The sequence below is a fragment of the Diabrotica virgifera genome, chromosome 5 (genome assembly GCF_917563875.1).
Source record: "Diabrotica virgifera virgifera chromosome 5, PGI_DIABVI_V3a".
Classification (NCBI taxonomy): domain Eukaryota; kingdom Metazoa; phylum Arthropoda; class Insecta; order Coleoptera; family Chrysomelidae; genus Diabrotica; species Diabrotica virgifera.
This window is the reverse complement of record NC_065447.1, coordinates 57,004,027-57,029,931: the sequence shown is the minus strand read 5'-3', so window position 1 is coordinate 57,029,931 and position 25,905 is coordinate 57,004,027. Positions and strand designations below refer to the sequence as shown.

The 25,905-nt window shown below is 34.4% G+C and overlaps 1 protein-coding gene across 1 annotated transcript in view; it reads left to right on the top strand.

Annotated features, from left to right (window-relative positions):
• The window catches only part of LOC114339025 (probable serine/threonine-protein kinase DDB_G0270146), a 118,734-nt gene that overhangs the window by 27,480 nt on the left and 65,349 nt on the right, over positions 1-25,905 (top strand). The window contains exons 2-3 of the mRNA XM_028289654.2: positions 16,733-17,368; positions 23,723-23,814. Coding sequence (XP_028145455.2) covers positions 16,773-17,368; positions 23,723-23,814 — 688 coding nt within the window. The 5' untranslated portion in view covers positions 16,733-16,772. The remainder of the gene's footprint in view (positions 1-16,732; positions 17,369-23,722; positions 23,815-25,905) is intronic.

Here is a 25,905-nt window from a genome sequence, read left to right as displayed (position 1 = left end):
TACACAGTCTTATAGTTCTTCAAAAATCCTACAAAATCGTTTTTGAAAAAACTTTTTATCGCTAAAAATGAAGGAGCTATGTTCATAAAACGAACTTTTTTTTTTCGAAATATTCGAATAGTCCGCTTATGGAACATTTTCAATGCATGTATAATACCACAGAACTGGTTCGTATACTGGAAGATGACGTAAAAACTAGTTGTGTTTGTACTTCTACATTATTTGTAAATTCGTATTTTTGTGTAAAATGTTTTTGTAATTCTTTAATTCTACTTTTTTTCTGTATAGATCTATTTAATTATCTATTTATAAAAATTGTAATGTTCTTCAGGGTGGTTTTTAAGGGTTGAAATATTATAATATTATATCCTAAAGCATAAAACAATCATTATTGTTAGCCAATCAAAACCAAATTTTACCCATATTATAGTTTACAATGTTTTTATATAATTTTCGAAAATAAGGGGTAGTTTACACCCCTAAAAATAATCGACGCCCTTGAGCATGTTATAGAATATGAAGTACAGGGTGAGATGATCCTAATGTAAAATTTTTATGTATATCGATGCAAGCCGAAATTATTCTTTTAGGATAATTAATTTTGTATATATAGCTCCAACAAGGGTGGTTTTGAGGGTTAAAATATTACGATGGTATATCTTAAAGCATAAAACAATCATTTTGTAACTAATAAGAACCAAATGTTGACAATATTAAAGTTTAAAATGTTGTTTTATACTTTTTTACAAGTAGTTTTTTTAGGGGTAGTTTTCACCCCTAAAAAACCAAAAGCGTACAACGGCTCAATATAGAAAATGAACTAGAGGGTGAATTGAGCCTAATCCCAAATTTCTGTACAAATCGATGCTGGACGAAAAAATTGCGAGGTTTTGCCATTTTTTCAGTTTCATTTTCTCGACTATAAATATGTTCATATTTTGTCAACTTCAAAACACTTGGGATATGGGAAATTTTGTTTAGATATTAAAGATTAATGAAAGTGGAACTGCTGGAATGAATTCTTAACAGCAAAATTTTGATTATTATTGACTTAATGTAATATAAATAATGAAAGCTACAATTTGATGTGCGGGCAGTACCTATACCCGTACATAGTATATACTAGTATATAGTATATATGTTACAGTCCAAGTTGATTCTCAGTTAGAGTTGACTCCAACTAGTTGGAGTCAACTCCAACTGAAACGAGCAGTAAAAGTTGATTTTAAAAAGGAGTTGACTCTTCCTGGATCGATTCAGTAAATGTTGATTATACGAGAATCTCAAGTGCATTTTTGATGAGGGTGCGTTTCTTTGTTTGGACCGTTTCAACTACTTATTAGTATAGTCTGTAACGTCGCCTCCGTTAGGTAAATTATTCTGATTCGATTTTTTGCACAAACTTACTCAAACAAATACATCCGTATAACAAGCCTTATAACAAATACACAGGGTGTCACGCGGTACCGCGGTCGAAAAATTGTTTAACCAATTTCAGTAAAGTCAGTCAGTGAAGTGACTCTTTATCGAACGAGTCTGATATTACGAGCAGAGGAACAGACGCGTTCGATAAAGAGTATTGAGGTGGTGCGTGCAAAATTGTATCGTCAATCATAAAAAACATTAACACTAACTTTGAGGATTTTTTTTTTAATTTTAGACGAAATAAAAAATTCGAATGACAGTAATGACAGTAATGACAGATGACTTTTGCATGATGGCCGGTTTTGATGCTTAATGGATAGTTATCAATATTGTATACCTACCCAGTGGTTCCCAAACTTTTATGTCTGGCGACCCACCTTCTGATGTTTTTTCATATTCGCGACCCATGTCTAACCCATGATGATACGCTATTCTGTACTCTGTACGTCACTCGGCTACTGTGAGCCACGCCGCGACCCACCTGAAATCTGCCCGCGACCCACTAGTGGGTCGCGGCCCACCGGTTGGGAAACGCTACCTAATTACTAAATCTGTAAAGTTTTGATTTATTTTGTATGAATATAATTGCGAAACACGACAGAATTTTACTTTTTGACATAAATTTTATTAATAATAAGATAAATTTTGTAAAATATTTTAAATAATTAAAGTAAATAAATTTTAATTTCACTCAAATAAATAATCGATTGCTGCTATTGACCACTTACATTCAATCTCGGTTAATTTGATTAATTATCGCGGCAGGTAAAGTAACATTCTTCTTTCAATACAACAAAGTGTTACTTTACTGCAGAAAATGAGGGCAAATGAGTACAATAATGAATTATTTTAGTGACGTTTGGCGATAAACAATGATTTTAAACAAATTCACAAAAATAAATTTTTTTCACTTCATACAATTTTTTTTTAGATCCTTTGGGCTTTTTTTCTCTAAAATTGGCTGTTGTCGAGTTATTAGCGACTTAAAATTTGAAAAACGCCAAAATAACCATTTTCAAGGTTTAATAACTCGGTTAAAGATAATTATTGTGAAAGTCGAGCGAGCGGCCGTGGAGTAACGGAATAATCGCTGGCCTCATACGCCAGTGCACGTGGGTTCGAGCCCTGCTAAAGACAAACCATTTTCATTTCCAATGATGACACGAGCCGTCTCACCGTGCCTCGGAGAGCACGTTAAGCCGTCGGTCCCCCTGGGCTAGTGTACGTCGACACTAGTTACTTGAAACAGGGTTAAAGATGTAATTGGCGCCGGAACTGTCCGAAAGGCAAAAATGCCATACGATATTATATATTATGAAAGTCAGAAACTAAAAAAAATCAAAGATTAAAGCTACCTCTATGAGATCCTGAAGAAATTTTTGTCAATATTTCATTAATAAGATATTATTTTTAATTATCAACAATGAGCGCTAAGCGTGTATTGAGGCGGCCGTCAATGTGAGTGCGAGTGAGATTCACCATTGGACGGCTGGAATGGTGCATCTCTTTAGCACTCACCATTGACGGCCGCCTAATACGCACTTAGTGCTCATTGTTAATAATTAAAGATAAAGCTTAGTAATAAAATAGTGACAAAAATTTCTGCTGGATCTTGTAGAGGGGGCTATAAACTTTGATTTGGTCACTTTCTGACTTTCATAATAATGGGTTTTAACCGAGTGCCTTGAAAATGGCTATTTTCGTATTTTTCAAATTTTAAATCGCGTATAACTCGAGAACAATCAATTTTAGAGAAAAATCACAAAATACCTTTTTTCTACGAGCGTGCAAAAATGTCTACTTTCGCGAACGCGTTTTAGTTTAGAAAGTTTTACTTTTCGGCACGCGTTTTACTTTTCCGCACGCGTGTTAATTTATATATGTTAATATGGCTTTAAAGTAATTATAATACATACAATAAACAAGTCTTTAGATATTATTTACTAATTTATTTCAAATATATCTTATTGTGTTCATGTTTTAATGAAATTAATGCGAGAATTCGACGAAATAAAATAATTTTGACATAACATTCAAAGTCAAATCAGTAGACAATAACAGTGGTTTTGAATCGTCGTCATGGAAACCAAGATCGTCGTCATGCTAACCAATTATGCTGAAAGTTTGGTTTTGACAACCTTGTCAAAGAATTAATTTGTGTATGTATTTTCATATTAATTAAATTATTTGATTAAGATTTGGTCATTTTTTAAAGACTCGTAGAAAAAATATTGTTCCTAACGCTTGCAGAAAGTCTCTTTTCCGCACTCGACTGCTTGCCGAACTCCCGCTTCGCGTCGTTCGGCAAACTGCAGTCGCGTGCGGAAAAGTATGACTTTCTGCACTTGTTAGGAAATAGTATATTGTGCAACAAGTGCAGAAAGATACTAATTTCTCACGAGTTTGAAAAGTTGCGGTACGAGCGCAAGCGAGTGCCGCAATTCAAACGAGTGAGAAATTATCTTTCTGCACGTGTTTCACACTATACTTTTTCTACAAGCACAGTTTTTCCTAAAAATAAAAATCACAATTTCCAAACGACGATTAATTATAATACGTACCTATGTGATAAATTTTAAACTGTATTTAATTAATACCTACTAATCAATTTAAATTCCTTATACCTAAATAAATTTCACAGAAATCAGTTAAAAAATTAATGCACTGCCTTAATTTGTTTAAATTTAAACAATTATTACACATTATTGACATTATATTTATGCAGTCACGGATTTACACAAAACCTACTTCATTCGACGTCTCTTGCACAGGTTGCTAAATCCTTATTGGTTATTTGATAATTATAAAATGTTTAATAAGAATAAAATTGTAAAATAAAACAGTTGTAACATCCATAATTTAGTTTCTATGCTATAGTTAAATATAATAATTGTCTTATAGGTTATATATTTGTCTAAAGTTTAACCACGGATGTAAACAGAATATAACGTTACTCAGAATGCGGTAGTCCACGGATGTAAACAGAATATAACGTTACTCAGAATGAGGTAGTCAACTGTGCAGAAAAGAACTTTGCGGCACAGAAACGTCACTTTGCGGCACAGAAACGTCACTTTTCTGCACACTAATGTCAAATATCTTATACTGTGAGAAAATATCAAGTTTGCTAACATAAAACCGTGCAGAAAAGTGCACTTTGAATAGTGGTTGTAGAAAAATAACTATTTTTGCTCAGAATAACCCAAATGATCTAAAAAAAAACTGTTCGAAGTAAAAAAATTATTTTTGTGAATTTGTCTAAAAAAATTGTTTTTAAACAATTTACCGATCAAGGTAATATTGCCTGGCACCCAGTAGATTTGTTATAAAAGGACCTCTTTTTGAGTAAGTTTGTGCAAAAAATTCGAATCGGAGTAATTTACCTAACGGGGGCGACGATACAGCCTAGACTAATTTGAACATATTCAGTAACATTTAATTTCTAGAATCGGCTGTTTTTGTGAATCAGAATCAACTTTTACTAAATGGCATTGGGAAGAGTATACTTTTCCTAGTTGGAGTTTACTTTTACTAATAGTAAATGTTGAATATAAGTCTTCATTTTATATTTATAATCAACTTTTACTGAAACCAGCCGGATAATCTATCCAACTGGATAATCAACTTGAACTGTAACATATATACTATAAAAAACCGTTTTTCATTGATCGGTCTAAAAATATTGCAGCGGGGCGCATCAGCAGCGGGTTCAACTCGCAAACATTTCGTCCCTATCATTTCCAACTATCGAATGTGAAAAGTGGTACTTTTCAGGTGCTTTTAAGGAGAGCAAAATAACTCTTTTTAGAGACTCCTAAATCAGCGCATTGACAATTTGGAAAATTTTTATATTTTTTGTATGTAATGTTTAATCCTTGTTAGGATTAGAAACAAATTTGAACTGCTTATCATTTTTTTCTTTCCAAAAAATCGCATTCGTTACTTTTAGTATGGTATAACTAGACCCAAACCCAGACATCCAAAGTGAAAGTTATCCTCCAACACCAAATTGTTCTATATGGTCCACATAATGTTTAGAAAAAAGTCGCACCATTTTGAGCGTTGAGCGTGAGAAATCGGTAAATTCGTAGTTTTTTACGTTTTTTGTCAATATTTCTAAAACTATGCAGTTTAGCATGAACAACCTTATATACAAAAATATTCTACATAAAATTTGAAATAAAAAAGGCCCTATGCATAATCCTTCTAAAATGAACGGTTCCAAAGTTACGGAGGTAGTATAGTATAATTTGTCCAAAAAAAAGGCCTAACCCAGACATCCAAAGTAAAAGTTTTCCTCCAACACAAAATTGTTCTATATGGTCCACATATTGTTCAGTAAAAGGTTACACCAATTTGAGCGTCCGGTTTTGGGGGAGATGGGGGAGAAGTCGGTAAATTAGTAGTTGTTTTATTCGTCAATATTTCTAAAACTATGCTTTAGCGTAAATTATGTTCTGTACTCAAATTTTCTACATGAAATTTAAAACAAAAAAGGACCAATACATAATTGTTATAAAATCAACGGTTCCAGAGTTACGGAGGGTGAAAAGTGGAGGTTTTCGATTCTTTTTATATTTATTGGGCAATTTATATTATTACTGATGAAAGAAATTTTTTTGTAAATAAAATTTGCTATTTCAGTGGCCGATGGTATGTTAGTGATAAGCCTTTGAAGAAACGTCAACCTCACCACCCAAAATCATCATCAATTGTCCAAATAATATAAAAGTATCGAAAACCTCCACTTTTCACCCTCCGTAACTCTAGAACCGTTGATTTTATAACAATTATGTATCGGACCTTTTTGGTTTTAAATTTTATGTAGAACATTTTTTTATAGAACATTGTTTACGCTAAAGAATAATATTAGAACTATTAATTAAGTATTAATAAAGTAAAAAAAAACTACTAATTTACCGACTTCTCTTCCATCTCCCCCCCAAACCGGGCATCAAAATGATGTAACTTTTTACTGAACAATATGTGGACCATATAGAACAATTTGGTGTTGGAGGAAAACTTTTACTTTGGATGTCTGGGTTAGGCATTTTTTGGACCAATTACCCTATACTACCTCCGTAACTTTGGAACCGTTCATCTTAGAAGGATTACATGGGACCTTTTTTATTTCAAATTTAATGTAGAACATTTTTGTTTAGAAGGTGGTTCATGCTAAACCTGATAGTTTTAGAAATATTGACGAAAAACTTAAAAAACTACGAATTTACCGATTTCTCCCCCTTCCCCCCCCCCCCCCCAAACCCGACGCTCCAAATGGTGTGACCTGAACATTATGTGGACCATAATATAGAACAATTTGGTGTTGGAGGATAACTTTCACTTTGGATGTATGTGTTATGCCATTATTTGGATCAATTTTATCATACTATTTGCTTTTTGTATCAATCAAAGATTTGTTTCGGTGGTTTCGGTCCGATGTTTCAAAGTAGCGAATGTATACTTAATAGCGAATAACTGTAGGTACAATCAAATATGTAATGAAAATCCGTTAAAATGAAATCATAAACTGTCTCAGAAAGAATTTCTTGAAAGCGATACTGAAACAAAATTCGCACAAATTATAAACACGTGCATTTTGTTCGTCTCAGCAGTTTAGCATTTTCGACAGTTTACAGTTTATAATTATTGAATAACGGTTGTGACACATTCTACATTTAGCGTTGTAAAAATATACCTTTAGCTATATAATTTATACAAAACAAAAGTATCGAATATACCATTTTCGTCAGTTTGCAGTCAACCAAATTGAAAAATGTTCATATTCGATAGTTGAAACAGCATATTTCCCGCGCTCCTAATCAAGCTAAAATAACGAGAATCGAATATGAAAATCCCGATTTTTCACATTCGATAGTTGGAAATGGTAGGGACGATTTATAGGCATATCGTTAAAGTGCTTCCTAAAATATGAAATTCGGTATAAAACAAAGTAAATCCCAGCTGCAAGGGACATGAGATTCCCAGGAGTAAGGTGTTCTCATGTTCGAAGATCAAAGAGGTCACGACTCAAGGAGACGGTACCTCACTACCCTATCCCCCCAAGCTACCACCGTATTGCTCCCCAATCCCAGAAATAAAGTTGGATGTTACTTCACTTGTTTTTTTTATCTTGGATGTCCTGGGAAATGCGGCATCCAAGAGGCCTTTCTGCGGTGATGCCGCTCACGTAGGGGTGGCGTTATGCGCCTTTCTCCCTTTTTTCCTTTCGTTTTTATGAATCCTCTACAGATTGCCTATTCTCCAAATGTGTGCCCGTTTGTAGGTACTTCACTCGTCGGGTCTATAGCCCGATCAAAGAACAATCTGACCCAAAAAAAAATAAAGAAATGATGAAAATTTGGGAATAGGTAGTTGACATTGTCTATTATTATTTAAGAAAAAGTTTACAATTCTACATCCCCTCCATTTTACAGAAATGGAGGGGTATACCCCCTTCTCGGGGGTGAAAAATATACATTCAAAATAAAATAAGTCCGGAATTGGATAAAATGACTAATTCTAAGCAACTTTTGTTCTATAGAATCATTTCACAAAGTTAATACTTTTCGAGTTGCTATTTGCGAGTGAATATGTTCATTTTTAACAAACAAAAACATTTTTTTGGACGTTTTTTCGCAAATAACTCAAAAAGTAAGTATTTTGTCGAAAAATATTCTTAACAAAAATACAGCTTATAAAAAAGTGAAAAAAAAAGGTGTATGCATGAAGTCTGAAAACCCAGTAGAAGCAGAGTTGTAGCTAATGAAAAGTAACTTCTTTTTTTTTCAAATTTCAAATCGAATATTTCAACGTGAAATAACCAAAAAACTGAGCACTTTTCGGGGAAAACGCTCAAAATATTGTTGGTCCCATTTATTTTTTTATTTTATATATTATAAGTAAAAAGAATCGCGAAAATCACCCCTAATTAGCATCCAAATAAAATTAATCGTTTCCGCTTCGCAGGTTACTTTACGTATGTATTGTTTATATGATCTATAAGTTTCATTAGTTCAAATCGCTCTTTTTTGAAAAAAAATGGTTCTAAAATAAAAAAAAATCTTGAAAAAAATTAATTTTTTTTTCAAAAATTACAATTACAAAAATTACAATTTTTTTTAAAGTTTAGTTAAAAATGATTAGTAATACTAAAAATCTAAAGGAGGAATAAAATAATTGTTTTGCTTTTCTGAATATTTTGGATTTCTTGTTTTCCTGTTAGACAAAAATTGGTTATGCTATGGCTGTCCAAAATTTGCATAAACTCGTTATTAGTGACTCGTTCAAGCAATTTTAACTACCGCCTTTTCAAAACTAAGCACTTTGAACCGATGAAACTTACAGATCATAATATAAAGAATACTTAAGCAAAGTAACTTGTGAAGCGGTAACGATTAATTTTATTTGGGATGCTAAGTAGGGGATGATATTCGCGATTCTTTTACCAAAAAATAAACAGGACCAACAATGTTTTGAGCGTAAGTCACTTACTTTTAATGTAGAAAGTTCTTTTAAAAACCAAAAATAAACCTTTTTTAAATACTTTCAAAAAGTTGTAATGTATTTTCCCCGAATAGTGCTCCGTTTTTTGGTTATTTCACGTTGAAATATTCGATTTGGAATTTGACGAAAAAGAACCTACTTTTGGTTAGCTACAACTCTGCTTCTACTGGGTCTACATACTTTATGCATACACCATTTTTTTCAGTTTTTTATAAGCTATATTTTTGTTATGAATATTTTTTCGATAGAATACTTACTTTTTGAGTTATTTGCGAAAGATCGTCCAAAAACATGTTTTTCTTTGTTAAAAATGAATATGCACTCGCAAATAACTCGAAAAGTATTGACTTGATGAAAAAGCTCTATAGAACAAAATTTGCTCAGAATTAGTCATTTTAACCAATTCCGGACTTATTTTGAATGTATATTTTTCACCACCGAGAAGGGGGACTCCCTTTTTGTAAAATAGAGGGGATGTAGAATTGTAAACTTTTTCTTATATAATAATAGACAATTTTAACTATATTATACCATCTTGCTTAAGTGAACGGGTGGTTTAAAAATCTCACCAGTGGACGGGTGGGGTCTATCAGGACCAAAATTTTAAATGACATGCAAATTTCAGATAACATTTACATAATGTTTTTAAGTATTTTGTCAGTTTACCTGTCTAATACTTATTGACTTTGTGTCATTGTATCTCCGTTTTGTTTTATTTTTCAAAATATGTAGCAATTAATCTAAAACCGTACATTTTCTACTTTGTTTAACTTTTATTAGCACTGATAAGTAAATAATTTTGTTCCAAAATTACTACATAAATATATGTTTTATTAAAATAAAAATATTAAGCTGCACCAATTTGGTTATATCAAAAAATAGAAAAAATTCTTTGTACAAAATACAAAAGTTTGAATTTTACCTTAACTTGTTTATGTGTGCAGTCAGATCAGCATGTTACAACATACTTCATACACAATAGGTCTGTATCCCGCGTATGAAAAAAAAGTTGATTAATAGCAAGCTGAAAATTTGTTAATAGCTTAAAGGTGTCTAGTCGGACAAACTTTGATATATGGGAACACTGGAACAGGGGAAGTTTTAATTGTGGAACAGGTTAAAAATTTGGAACGGTCAGACCACGAAAACGTCACATGTATTTTGTCCGACAGAACTTCCAATTGATTTGTTACCCTTTCATTAAACTCTCATGTCATTTGTCATATTCTACGTGTTCCACTCATTATAATTCCCATTTGGTGATAAATAGCAGCCTGATTTTTGCATGAGAGTTTAATGAAAGGGTAACAAATCAATTGGAAGTTCTGTCGGACAAAATACATGTGACATTTTCGTGGTCTTGTCGTTTCAAATTTTTAACCTGTTTCACAATTAAAAGTTGCCTTGTTCCAGTGTTCCTATATATCAAAGTTTGTCCGACTAGACACCCTTAAGCTATTAACAAATTTTCAGTTTTCTATTAATCAACTTTTTTTCATACGCGGGATCAAGACCTACAACCAGGACAGAAAAAATATGCAAAAATTTTCCGTCTTTTAAAGTATTTGCAATTTCCTCTTTTATTGGTGGCCACCTTTAATGGGCCTAGTAGAGCTAAATGACGGTTCAATGCTCCCCTTTCCATATTTTCTTTTGTCATATTTTATTCCTAAATCTTGCATACTTCAAGATTATATTTCAGGTCAAAAATCGAAAAAAAAAACTGCATTATAAGCATATGAATCTAAACTTCCAAAAGTAAAACAAGTTGACGGGCGGGTCTGTCAGGACATCAATCATCTTATTAAACATATAAAAACCGGTAAATAAATTTGTTTCAAAAATATCACTTGTAGTTGAAGTGAGCAACTATTGAAAGGTACTGAAAAGGTCATAGGCTATTGATTATGTACTTTAGAAAGGAACTACAACGTCACAGCATAATAAACAAAACCAGCAAGGACACTCCCCGATGCCGCCTTTGAAGTTGAAAAGTACAGAGTCGCCATTTTTAGCGTAGTACATCTCAGTGGTGATGTGATGTGTTCGTTCGTCAGTGTTGCCGATGTCACTATATGAAATTATATTAAGCCACTGCTAAAATAATCAGATTTTGCAAAAATTATGTTAAAATTTTTGATGTTGGTAGTCTCTAAGGGTAATAAAAATACATTAAGAAAAAAGAATGTGTGTGTACTTTGTACGCACGTAAGAAGTTATACTTCTATTATATGATTTAAACGAAATTAATATACTTTTTATTTATATTTTGTTTAAATATTAAACTAATTTATACTTACTACTTCTCAAACATTTTTATTAGAACAGTGCCAAAAATTAAAATAATAAAAGAATAAAACACACACAAACACATTAAACAAGCCACAAATGATGTCTGAACATTAATTGTCGAAAATTTTTTTAACTAAATACGTATTTTCTGAAAATACAATTATATAATAAATATACTTACAATCATAAAATGTATTAAAAAAACAAAAAAGAAAGTTTCTATTGGGACTCGAACCAGCGCTGATAAGAGCGGTTGGTATTGGAATTCATTCGCCTTCTCCGCTTAGCCACGGACACTATGTGTCATTATTTACGAAGATCGACTAACTAAACGGATTAAACTTGTGATATTTTGATATTTTGAAAATTGATCAAATTATTTTAATTTTGAATTGAAATGATTTAGAATTGAAAAAATACAACAAAACATAGAGTAAAAAAACAATATATTAGGTGAATATTGATAGAAATTTTGATGGTAATCAAATTATATAAATAAAAGTATTACATACTATGTATTTTGGCAGATCAAATAGGTAGGTTTATACCCATGATACATTAACAATTATTACGTACCTGTTGCTTTTAAAAACTATTTAAAAGTCACTACAATATTATAAACTTTTTTGTTTCTGTCCTCACAACAATAAAACTAATATATTATACATTTGTTTACCTTTACCTTTACCTCCAAACCACAGCTGCCATATCGGATAATTTTTGACATGTCATTTGAACATCCAATCAGAACAAAGTTATAATGCGCATGCGCCGGGCTGATAGGTTTTAACATATAAAAAAATCACCCTCTATCGCCGGTAAAGAAGTATAACTTCAAAAAGTTATTTTATTTAACTTGTTAATTCAAAAATACTTGTAACAAAATTATTTGTAATATATTATACTATAATAAAACTACATCTGGAACGCTTTCAAATAATATTTCCTCATCCTCATCTTGTGAAAATGAAGACTTTATGTGATTAAAATAATTTAACATAGTTTGTCTGTTTGAAAGGAGTAACATTCTTTTACTCCTTCACTTTTGCTAACACTAATTTAATATTTGCTGACACATCGCATTTAAACGTCGACAGACAACGATATCTAAGAAAACTGTATTACCCGTAAGAGATTATTTTTGAATATTTTCTGAAATTTCTACAAAAGATTAATACAATCGCCATTCATCGTCAATATTTTGTGTTTTGTCCCAATTATTGACATAATTCCCACAGGCATACGTATAAAATTATGTTAAAAATATTTATTATCAGAATGTCATAAAAGTTAAGTAAATCTGATAATTATGTACAAATCGGCAACTACGCACAAAATGGCCGACGATCTGCGCAGTAATAGTGCGCGAACTTTTCCCGCCTTCTAGTGTGTCACTGCTGTTGCGTTTATTATGCTGTGACAACGTTAACTAAAATTTATTATTTCATATGGTCAACGAACCTCTAAATATGAAAAAACCGCGGAGTGCTACCATTTAAAGGGGTGCGTTTTGAGAAAGGATGTGAATTAGTCCCTAGGAACAGGGTGCATTAGAGTGAATTCTATGTATGTACTTTTGGTACAAACACGTCGACAGAAAAATTGTTTCGGATTAAATTTACTATCGAAATATTACCTTTTAATCTTGCAAATCAAAGGACAGAGGTTAGACGAAAATTTAATTTCGCCAAAAGGTCAGGCGAGTGGGGCGATTATCGCAAAGCTCTGACTGACTACAATAAGGAACTGAGAAGGGCAAAAAGAGAATCGTGGAGAAGGCATTGTGAAGAGATAGAAGGGACTTCAGAACTGGCAAGGCTCCATAAAGTTCTCTCAAAGGATCCTCAGATAAGTATTCCCTCGCTCCAAAAAGAGTCAGGTGAATACACTCAGAATGGTGAAGACACCCTGAAAGAGCTTTTCAGGGTGCACTTTCCTGAGTCTGAGACAAAACTGATACCACTAGACACATGGCAAACCGGACTGGATATCATGAATTATGGTTCTAGGGAAAACTGGCATGTGGCAAAAGAAGTTATAAACCAGGACAAAATCAAATGGGCAATAAACTCATTCGAGCCATATAAATCACCGGGTCCGGACGGGATTTATCCAATACTTCTACAGAAGGGAAACGACCTTCTTTTCAAAAAATTGTGTAAGATACTGCAGGCTAGTTTAGGGCTGGGGTACATACCAAAAGCATGGAGGCTGATAAGGGTGGCTTTTATACCCAAACCTGGCAAAATCGGACAGGAAAGGGCCAAGTCTCTGCGGCCATTAAGTCTGATAGTCTGATGTCATTCGTACTGAAGACCTTAGAAAAACTGCTCGATAGGCATATCAGGGATGGTGTATTGGTTGAAAGTCCGATACATCGGGGACAATATGCATATCGAGCGGGAGTCTCCACAGAAACGGCACTGCACCATCTTGTACAGAGAGTGGAGTACGTTCTAGAAAACCAAGAGGTGATGTTGGGTGCATTTCTCGATATTGAGGGAGCATTTGACAACACCTCTTACGAAGCGATCACAAGGGCGATCCGTCTAAAAGGAATAGACGAAACAAGCTGTAGATGGATAGACTGCATGCTGAGAAGCCGTGTGATATATGCTACGATGCTAGGGGATACAGTGTCAGCTCAGGTAGCCAGAGGCTGCCCACAGGGGGGAGTCTTATCTCCTCTATTGTGGAATCTGGTCATGGATGGCCTGATAGCTAGACTCGACAACGATAGGCATCACGTCCTGGGCTATGCGGATGACCTAGTCATCTTAGCCCACGGAAAATTTAATGGTACAGTCAGAGATCGAATGCAACAGGCTCTCTTAGTAGTTACAGAATGGACTTCAAATGTAGGGCTTAACATCAGTCCTCTAAAGTCCAAAATCATGAAATTTACTAAAAGAAGGAATTCAGAGGAATTGGGTCCTCTAAGTCTAAATGGTATACATTTAAATCTGGTGAGTGAAGTAAAGTATCTCGGGATAATATTAGACTCAAGACTTACTTGGAATCAGCAGATAGAAAGAATAACGAAGAGAGCGGTATCTACGTTAATGGTAGCCAGACGTACTCATGGAAAAATGTGGGGTTTGAGACCAGACATGGTATATTGGACTTATAACATGGTAGTAAAACCCACAATTACATATGCATCAGTGGTATGGTGGCCAAAAGTGCAGCAAAAAAGTGCCATCATCAAATTAAGCAAGGTGCAAAGACTTGCTTGTCTCGGGATCACGGGGGCTATGAGGGGCACACCTACGGCAGCTATGGAGGCACTACTGGATCTCCCTCCTTTACATATAACAATAAGAGGTGAGGCGAGAATGGGCTATTATAGACTGCGAGAAAACCTGAGCAACGTACCAGTTAAATCAGGACATAGTAAAATAACGAATGAAATTAATGATGCCGAATGGATGATGATTTCTGACCATATGACATCAAGATATATGCCTGAAGTACCTTTTCAAGTGGACATTTGCCCACGAGACGAATGGGACAGAGGAAACTCTCGACCCAGACTGCAGGGTTGCACCTGGTATACGGACGGGTCTAAAACTGCAGACGGTTCGGGCGCAGGAATATTCTATAGTGGTGGAAATTTCAACATTTCTATTCCACTGGGAGAATGTACCTCCGTATTTCAGACAGAGATTTTTGCAATCTTGCAGTGTGCAAGAGAAAACAACCTGAGGGCATTCGAACTGCAGCGGGTTAACATATGCACAGATAGCCAAGCAGCCATTGGGGCTCTTATAAGCCCTAAGGTGAACTCTAGGCTGGTGTGGGAATGTCGACAAGAACTTGATAGACTGGCACAACATAACAGTGTTATACTGGTATGGGTTCCAGGTCATCGGGGCATATACGGCAATGAAAGAGCTGATGCACTTGCCAAGAGAGCATCAGCTACAAAATACCTGGGTCCAGAGCCGGCCGTGGGAGTGCCAAAAAGCACCGTCCGCGAACGAAAAAAAGCCTGGATCCGAAGCCAACACAACTCACACTGGGAGAGTGTACCCGGTCAAACACATGGCAAGATGTATATCGGACGGACATGTGCTAGTAGAGCTGAGTTACTGCTGAAAACAAGCAGGAATCAGCTCAGAGTCATAACAGGTTTCCTCACTGGACATGCGCCAGTTAAGGGTCACCTGCATACAATGGGGCTGTTTCATGGAGACTTGAGCTGCAGACTCTGTAACAGAGAACCTGAAACAGTCAACCATATTTTGCATGACTGTGAGGCATTGGATCGGAGGCGGCAAACACTTTTCGGAGACATCGAAATGACTCCAAAATTATATGGCACCCACCCACTAGACCTGTACAAGCTGGTACAGGGTTCCAGAATTCTGGAATGGGTTTCATAAACAATGGAAGATGTACAATAAGCCAAGTGGCTGCAGTACAACCGGTTCACAACAGACGGCTTCCAGGGAAAAAAAAAAAATTACCTTTTAAACTCAGAAATATTTTTTTAAAAGTTTAAAAGAACGCAATTTTGTTTTTGCCCCATAATTTTTTTCCACGGGTATATAGGTATAGGTATTGCTTCACAGTTTTGCTAAAATCAATATTTAAGGTACGTACCTACTGTAGTACATACTATATTTACGGTCTAAGGTTTTTTGCGTACTACGGTATTTTAAGTAGTACAGCGCGAGCGTAAGATCTGATTGGTTTTATAGCAATTGTTTTTGTTCAATATCTCGGCCATTTTCAACAATGTCCGAGTCCGACCGTCAGGTGGTCAGGTCCGGGCGTGTGTAGATGTTTTTAGTCACAATTTCTCGGAAAATATCGACCGCACGAAAAATTTGCAAGGTGGAAATTATAGGTTATTACACCATACTTAAATTATAAATACTTCTTACCATATTGTCAAAAAGTTTAATATGGCCAAGATATTGAACAAAAACAATTCCTATAATATGACCATTTTCCGCAAGATCTTACGCTTGCGCCTTTACCGCATACGTACGACCTCAAATATTAATTTTAGCAAAAAAGTGTAAGATAAAAATTGTATAAAATATAATTCTCTCAATTTTTGTTTACGTACAATTATGTCGTAAAATTAATAATACACGAGGTACATAATTCAATAATGCAATAAAAATTGTAAAAAATAAATTGTAGAAAAAAGCATTTGCAAACATTTTAGTCTTTTTAGTTTTTGTCGAAAAGTTGAAAATGGTGGAGATATTGAGCAAAAACCGCCATCTTGGTTTCCCCTTAAAATCAAGATGGAGGCTAACCCAACGACGGAATTTATTCGCGATTTTAAATTTACACTATTATTGACCTCCTCTAAAGGTTATAATAATAAAATTTCAAGGTTAGGCCTTTTTTCGTCTAACCTGGTCCCTAAATGAAATTTTCAAACACAGCTAATACAAGTTACAATAGACACGTAAAATTTCTTTTGTATTTAAATAATACATTTATAATATTTATTTTTAAATGTCTTTTCTTATATCGAGTTCTATTTCAGATAAGGATCTACAAGTTGGCACAGGCAAATTTTTGACACTATGTCTTGGTTGAAGCATCCCGACAAACTTTTTCCTTCAAATAAAAATATTAAAAAGGGGGCAAATTTACCCACAGATAATACAGGTGCCTCTGGTGGTGATACTAAAAAGGGGACATATTTACCCGCAGATGATACAGGTGCCTCTGGTAGTGATATGAAAAAGGGGACATATTTACACACAGATGATAAAAGTGCCTCTGGTAGTAATATTAAAAAGGAGACATATTTACCCACAGATGATAAAGGTGCCTCTGGTAGTGATATGAAAAAGGAAACATATTTACCCACAGATGATAAAAGTGCCTCTGGTAGTAATATTGAAAAGGAGACATATTTAGCCACAGATGATAAAGGTGCCTCTGGTAGTAATGTTAAAAAGGGGACATATTTACCCACAGATGATAAAGGTGCCTCTGGTAGCGATATTAAAACGAAATCAAACATTAACACTAAGAAGACCTCTCTTCCAAACAATAATATTTTGCCTTTGGATACTGTAGAAAAAGTAATTAAGAATGCAAAATCCAACAAGGAATTTAAAAGTTTGTTAGAAATTGTTTTAAATATAATGTCAAACAAAAATGTTGGAAATAGGTAAGAATTACATAATTTTTTGTTTACATTTATTTGAAAGATTATTTATTTTATGTCATTCTAGTCCATTATTGTATTTTTATTGCTCAGCTACCAGCTACATGATAGTACACTTCGTGTCATAAAAAACAGGTACAACTCTTATACTTATAACGGAAAATCGTGTTTTTCCAAGTTGTGTAAGTTGATCTTGTCAAATATGTCATTCTAATTTCTAGGGCAACGTTGCCAGTTCAATGAAAATATTATACATATTAAACCAGCTAAAAAGCAGGGCTGTGTCACAGCCTACAGTACAGGAATGCTTGACAATAGGGCTTTTCATTCACAGTCATTTGTTTCGAGCTTCTGTCATGTGTCACATAATATTAATATATCTACGTCATACGTTATTGGTATATTACAATGATACAAACCAAAGACGTATGGCGTAGATATATTAATGTTATGTGACACATGACAGAAGCTCGAAACAAATAACAATCGATGAAAAGCCCTATATCGAGCATTCTTGATCAGTCAGTCACATGCATCCTAAAAAATTCACTTATTAATTTTCTAATTTTCCTTCATCTCAAGTAAGTACCCATACATTGATTCGTATTTTATTATAATTATGAAAATATTTCAAATCAAAAATAATCACAGATATTAAATCTAGACATGACTTTAAATTATTATGTTTAATTTAAAATCGAGAGGTGTGATTGGTTTCTCGTAAAGTGCAGCTTTGCGCTAATTTACGTAAAATTAATAATAATAATAATAATAATGACTTTATTGCTTTTTTTTCAAAAAAAAATACAAACTAGACAAACAGTAATAATTATAATAAAGCAAAAGGCGACGTTCGCTCTTAGATGATGTTCCTAGAAACACCAGCTAAGAAGCGCTCTTCCACGTAACCGCATCGTAATTACATACGGTATTTTTCTTTGTTAATGATAAAAATAATACCTCTCTAAAAACTTTATGCATTATTTTTGAACGTTATTTTTTATTTAGATTTAGTGCAATACCGTTATTTGTGATGACAACATGCATTATTTTTGAACGTTATTTTTTATTTAGATTTAGTGCAATTCCGTTATATGTGATGACAACAACGTAGTGATTCACGAACCATTGTGTCCAATCTGAACACAAGTTTACATTGGGAAAAAAATGTACCAGCTTTATATGACGGCAAGTGTACCTATACCAGTGATGTGGGAGGGAGGGGATGCGGCATACGGTGAAGTAAATGGGCTCAGTTTCACTCGCAAAAACGCTCCATCCAATATGGCGGAACAACTCTTTGGTAGTATATTCTGCTCTGTATAAAATATATAATTATAAAATTATATTATATTATATAAATATATAAATAATTAATAATTCTAATGACTAATTAATAACAAATTCCATATATAAAATATAACGTATAAAAACCTGCCCGTCGCCATATTGGATGTAGCACAAAAGTGTCAAATCAAGTGGTCCCATTTAGTAAATACAAAATTATCCCTTATGTCGTATCCCCTCTCTCCCATATCACTGACCTATACCTACTTTATGCCCGTACCCCGTACTGGCACAAAGTGTACTTTATGGCCAACACAGGCTTAAAGACAAAAAAAGAGTGTGTACTTTGTACTCACGTAAAAAGTTATACTTCTATTTTTATGATTTCAACGAAACAAATTTATTTTAAACATTTTAATTGTACTTTATTTAAATATTAAACTAATTTTAATACTTAAAAAATACCAAAAATTAAAAATAACGTTAATACGTCCTTTTTTATGAAATGGAGCGTTCCTGCAATTGCTTTTCTCGTAAGGAATCGTATAAACTCTAAAAACGTCGTTTTCCGACAAAAAATTTATACTATAAGTTTTTCATGGGCCTTTCGAGTTTCTGCTGTATTTTCGTCAAATTTTAAAATCATTAAAAATGGTAAATTCTCGAAAAATAATGTGTATCCGTCATTTTTGACGAACTGGAGCGTCCCAGCATTTGCTTTTTCCTTAGGAATCGTAGAAAATCTAAAAAAAGTCAGATTTTCTACACAATTTTAATAGAAGTATAACTTCTAACGTGCGTACACACACATTCTTTTTTTCGATACATATTAATAAGTCACAAAATATACAGGGTGTACCGAAAAGATTGGTCATAAATTATACCACACATTCTGTGGTCAAAAATAGTTTGATTGAACCTAACTTACCTTAGTACGAATGTGCTCCTAAAAAAAGTTACAGCCGTTTGAAGTTACAAAATGAAAATCGATTTTTTTCAATATATCGAAAACTATTAGAGATTTTTTATTAAAAATGGATATATATCATTCTTATGGCAGGAACATCTTAAAACAAAATTATAGTGAAATTTGTTCACCTCATAAAAAATTTATGGGGATTTTGTTCCCTAAAACCCCCCAAACTTTTGTGTACGTTCCAATTAATTCATTATTGTGGTACCATTAGTTAAACACATCGTTTTTAAAATTTTTTTGTCTTCTAGTATTTTTTAGATAAGCCAGTTTTTATCGAGATGTGTCTTCCTTTTCAATATATTTACGTACAAATTTTATGGGGGTTTTGTTCTTTTAAACCCCCCAAATGTTTGTTTACGTTCCAATTAAGCTATTATTGTGCTCCATTAGTTAAACACAGTGTCTTTAAACCTTTTGCCTCTTAGTCTTTTTTTCATAAGTCACCTTTTATTGAGATGTAGCGTCTTCTTCAAAATATACCTAAAAATGTATATTATAAATAAATTTTCAGATTATTAACAGGTCTCTATAATCATATTTAACCATATACAAATATGTGGTGGATTCGACAAATATTCAAAATATCTCGATAAACACTGGCTTATCGAAATAGTACTAAGAGGCAAAAAAGTTTTAAAAATATTGTGTTTAACTAATAGTGCCACAATAATAATTTAATTGGGACGTACACAAAAGTTTGGGGGGTTTAAGGGAAAATTTTTATGGGCTGCACAAATTTCACTTTAATTCTTTTTAAGATGTTGCTGCCATAATAAGGCCACATGTCCATTTTCAATAAAAATCTCTGAGAGTTTTCGATATATGAAAAAAAAATCGATTATCATTTTGTAACTTCAAAGGGCTGTAACTTTTTTTGTGTACATTATTGTATATAGGTAAGTGAGGTTCAATCAACCTTCTTTTTGACCCCAGAATCTGTGGTATAATTTATGACCAATCTTTTCGGGACACCCTGTATATAAAAACTATTTAAAAAGTCAGTACAACTATAAACTCACTTTTGTCTCTGTTTTCACAACTTTTAAAACACAGCTTAACAACCATAATAATAAAAATAACAACAGCATATTCTTTAACCATGGCCGTCATATTGGATAATTTTTGACATGCCATTGTAATGCCCAATCAGAGTAAACGTATAACGTATCTGCGCGTAGCACCAACAATTTTTGATAAATTGGCGCATATTTACATTCACTCCCAATCGCACCTAATGAAGTATAACATTTTAATGAGAAATTCTTAATAACATTTATTATTAAAGTTAAAAAATATGGATAAATTATTTTAACTACATAACATTATTTAGTGGAATTCATTTAAAACTGCCAATTCTGGAAAGATCCGGTGTTAGATAGATATACCACCTGAAGGATGGACAGACGACGTCAAAAGGGTCACTGGGAATTGGATGTAGGAATGTCAAGGCTGAGAGAACTGGAAGAAATTAGGGGAGGCCTATGTTCAACTTTAGAAGAGGACGGTTGGATGATGATGATGACCTGATACATTGGAAAAAGTTCGTGATTTCAATAAAATAAAAATTCCATTTTTATTCAGTTGCAATGCGAAGGCAAAACAATCTTATTTTTCACTTAAAATACGGAGAGCAGTTCAGCCCTCTGAATCGACGATTTTCGACTCTTGTTGGAGTCTCATCGGAGAGAGCGTAGGCCTGCTGCCTGCTTCTCCATACCTCAAGTGATCAATACCAAGAGTTTATCCCGCACACCGCAACTGAAGTGAATAGAGTAGGTGACTAGCGTCATCTGGGAATTGAAAGATGAAATAGTTTTCAATCCTAATAGCATCATTATTAATATTTAAAAAATATTAATATATTACTTCAAGATTTTTAAATTGAAAACTTATTGGTCCATTTCCTTGGTAACACCTCCATGGCTTCTAAAATTTGCAAGCCAGATGGATGCTGAAGCGAAGAAGACAAGAGGGAATTCAAAAAACTTACAATTTACGACCCCGTCTGTTCAGCCGGTAAATTCCAACAGAAAATGGACCTAAAGTTACTCAAAGAAGTAACGACCAATATAAAAATAAAATAAAAATTCCATTTTTATTCAGTTGCAATGCGAAGGCAAAACAATCTTATTTTTCACTTAAAATACGGAGAGCAGTCCAGCCCTCTGAATCGACGATTTTCGACTCTTGTTGGAGTCTCATCGGAGAGAGCGTAGGCCTGCTGCCTGCTTCTCCATACTTCAAGTGATCAATACCAAGAGTTTATCCTGCACACCGCAACTGAAGTGAATGGAGTAGGTGACTAGCGTCATCTGGCAATTGAAAGATGAAATAGTTTTCAATCCTAACAGCATCATTATTAATATTTAAAAAATATTAAAATATTACTACAAGATTTTTAAATTGAAAACTTATTGGTCCATTTTCTTGGTAACACCTCCATGGCTTCTAAAATTTGCAAGCCAGATGGATGCTGAAGCGAAGAAGACAAGAGGGAATTCAAAAAACTTACAATTTACGACCCCGTCTGTTCAGCTGGTAAATTCCAACAGAAAATGGACCTAACTTACTCAAAGAAGTAACGACCAATATAAAAATAAAATAAAAATAAAATAAAAATTCCATTTTTATTCAGTTGCAATGCGAAGGCAAAACAATCTTATTTTTCACTTAAAATACGGAGAGCAGTCCAGCCCTCTGAATCGACGATTTTCGACTCTTGTTGGAGTCTCATCGGAGAGAGAGAGTAGGCCTGCTGCCTGCTTCTCCATACCTCAAGTGATCAATACCAAGAGTTTATCCCGCACACCGCAACTGAAGTGAATGGAGTAGGTGACTAGCGTCATCTGGCAATTGAAAGATGAAATAGTTTTCAATGCTAATAGCATCATTATTCATATTTAAAAAATATTAAAATATTACTAAAAGATTTTTAAATTGAAAACTTATTGGTCCATTTTCTTGGTAACACCTCCACGGCTTCTAAAATTTGCAAGCCAGATGTATGCTGAAGCGAAGAAAACAAGAGGGAATTCAAAAATGAATTGTTAGTTTTTTCTGGCTTGCAAATTTTAGAAGCCATGGAGGTGTTACCAAGAAAATGGACCAATAAGTTTTCAATTTAAAAATCTTTTAGTAATATTTTAATATTTTTTAAATATTAATAATGATGCTATTAGCATTGAAAACTATTTCATCTTTCAATTGCCAGATGACGCTAGTCACCTACTCCATTCACTTCAGTTGCGGTGTGCGGGATAAACTCTTGGTATTGATCACTTGAGGTAAGCAGGCAGCAGGCCTACGCTCTCTCCGATGAGACTCCAACAAGAGTCGAAAATCGTCGATTCAGAGGGCTGGACTGCTCTCCGTATTTTAAGTGAAAAATAAGATTGTTTTGCCTTCGCATTGCAACTGAATAAAAATGGAATTTTTATTTTATTTTTATATTGGTCATTACTTTTTTGAGTAACTTAGGTCCATTTTCTGTTGGAATTTACCAGCTGAACAGACGGGGTCGTGAATTGTAAGTTTTTTTAATTCCCTCTTGTCTTCTTCGCTTCAGCATCCATCTGGCTTGCAAATTTTAGAAGCCATGGAGGTGTTACCAAGAAAATGGACCAATAAGTTTTCAATTTAAAAATCTTTTAGTAATATTTTAATATTTTTTAAATATTAATAATGATGCTATTAGGATTGAAAACTATTTCATATTTCGTGATTTCACTTCCTGTGAAACTTTTGAATTTTGATTTGGTCTTCGAAATACAAAATACTATAGATATTAATTATTTTCCCACGATCACAATCAACTCAAATAGCAGCTTGTTTTATTTTAAAATAGAAAAGACTATGACTCGTACACACTTCTATACATGTACTCGTACAAACTTCTATGTATAAGTAAAAACGGCAACAGGTGTATGTTTTATAAACATAGATACACACCATCAGTTTTTGATAAGATACACTTGTTGCCGTTTTGACTTTTAAAATGTAATAATTATAGTTTTAATAATTTAGTCTTTGTAATTTGTGATGAATATGTTATTTAAGTACATAACACGAAAAATATGAATGTATTACTTTTTTAGCAAAAACAAAATTGATCTTTTTGAGTCCTTCCTCGATAATTATCAATGTGCTAATGCAAATTACATGAAGCAAATTAAAGCTGCTCTGATGGGTAAGTACCTACTTCTTGATACCTAAAATATTTACTATATACCTACACTTTGGTGATTTGTTAGATTTAAATTAATTTCTATTCAACGGTACATAGAGCTCCATCATTATCATGACTTGCCCCAATTTCAGAAGTCTTCTTCGTCATTCACTTCTCTTTATTTACAACCACTTTGAGAGTCTGTCGTGCCAATTTTCCCCAAGAATGCCCCTTAATATTTTATCTGTCTTCAATCAAAACTAGGTCAAAGGGCTTAATTCTCTTGCTCATTTCGGTCTTCCTTTTTTATGAACAAGATATTTATTACTTGTTCACATCTCAGCATTCTTCGCTCAAACGTATCATAGCATAATTTTAATATTGTGATGATTCATTGATGGTCCAATTTCTGTTGTAAAAACTGTTGCAATGCGAGAGGGTAGTTTACTTGAGCAAGGAAATTAGATTTCAGGCCTTCGTCTAGCAGCAGGATCTTTTCCACAGCTGGTAATAAAGACAAAAATCTTGTATTTCCAGTTTCACAATTTTTTTATACTCGATGTCAGCTGTCTCACAAATATCTTTAAGTTTATAACACGTACGGTATATATACAAAAATATTTGTATATTTTTACAACGATAGCCTCTATTTCGGCAGCAAGACCATCAGCTGCATATTGGATTGTATTGTGAGCGATGTGTGCGCTGCAACCAGGCTGCAACCAATGCCGAGACCTTCCCTGGGTCTGGAACAGACGTTGTTGGTGCCTCGCCTGTTTACCCCTCCGAAATTCGTATTTACAGTTATCACCACAGAGAGTAGCCACCTTCCCTTCTCTTCTATTTCGTGTTTTTTATTGTCGACAATCGACATGATGTGATTGACCAAGATTCTAGTCTAGACGTTTCTCCGGCGACAGATCGAAAATCTAGTAACTTTAGGCCTCGTACATATAAGGGCGGTTTGCCAACGTTGACGTCGCGGTTTACCTTGAAAAACCAACCGCGGCGGGTTTTAACATAGGGTGCGTTCGGACGACCACAGCGGCTGGACAGCTGAGCCAGCAGTAGCTGTCAGACGTCACCGCTGGAAGTCAGCCGCTGAGAGATTTACTAAGCTTTCCTTATCACGGCTGGATGCAACCACTCAGCCGATTTCTACTGACAGCCAGCCGATATAGTCGTCCGAACGCACCCATAGAAACAAATGCAACCGCTCAACATCGTACATAATATGCAACCGCCAGTTTACCAGCGTTTAAACTGGTAAATCGCGGAGTCGACGTTGGCAAATCGCTTTTATGTAGGTATATGAACAAGCCCTTAGGGCTTCTTTAGTAACGTGTCCATATGAGGACGGTTTGCCAACGTCGACTGCGCGGTTTACCTGTTTTCCCCCTGTTTTCCTTGATAACTTCAAAGGCGGCATTAGGGTGAGATCAAGTAAAACAGGTAAACCGCGCAGTCGACGTTGGCAAACCGCCCTCATGTGGACAAGCCCTTACAGATATACCTCTCTCAGTTGAACCGCGGCGGTTGGATTTTTCAGGTAAACCGCGACGTCGAAGTTGGCAAACCGCCCTTATGTGGACGAGCCGTCAGGTACAAAGTACCTAACAACTATCGATGCCAATTTAACATCATGTCTGTTTGATGTAACCTATCTGTTGAAATGCTCAAAAAATTGCATTCTTTTAGCTCGTTGTGTACATCTCTTGCAATTGATGCGATCACTCCTGTGATGATCGCTTCGCACTTTGTACGCGCAGACCCGAATTTGGGCTCAAACAGCTTCGATATTAATTTTAAGGGGCAATCAGATGTTTTAAAACTTATATAGTGTATTGCTGAATGCAAAAGTAGCTTCTTTAGAAGCAATTGAAAGTTCATTTTCTGCGGGTTCGGCATTTTTGAAAAAGGATGTTATGGTAAATGAGCTTGCAATGGCACTTGCGTTGTGTTTCGAGCACTTTAGATGGCATTTTTTGATCAATGGCTGGAGTGTCCGTGTTGTTCAAGTTTGACCGGGACGCTAATGCAAACCGGCCGGGACGCCGGGACAGGGATCTCAAACCGGGACCGTCCCGGTCAAACCGGGACGTATGGTGAGCC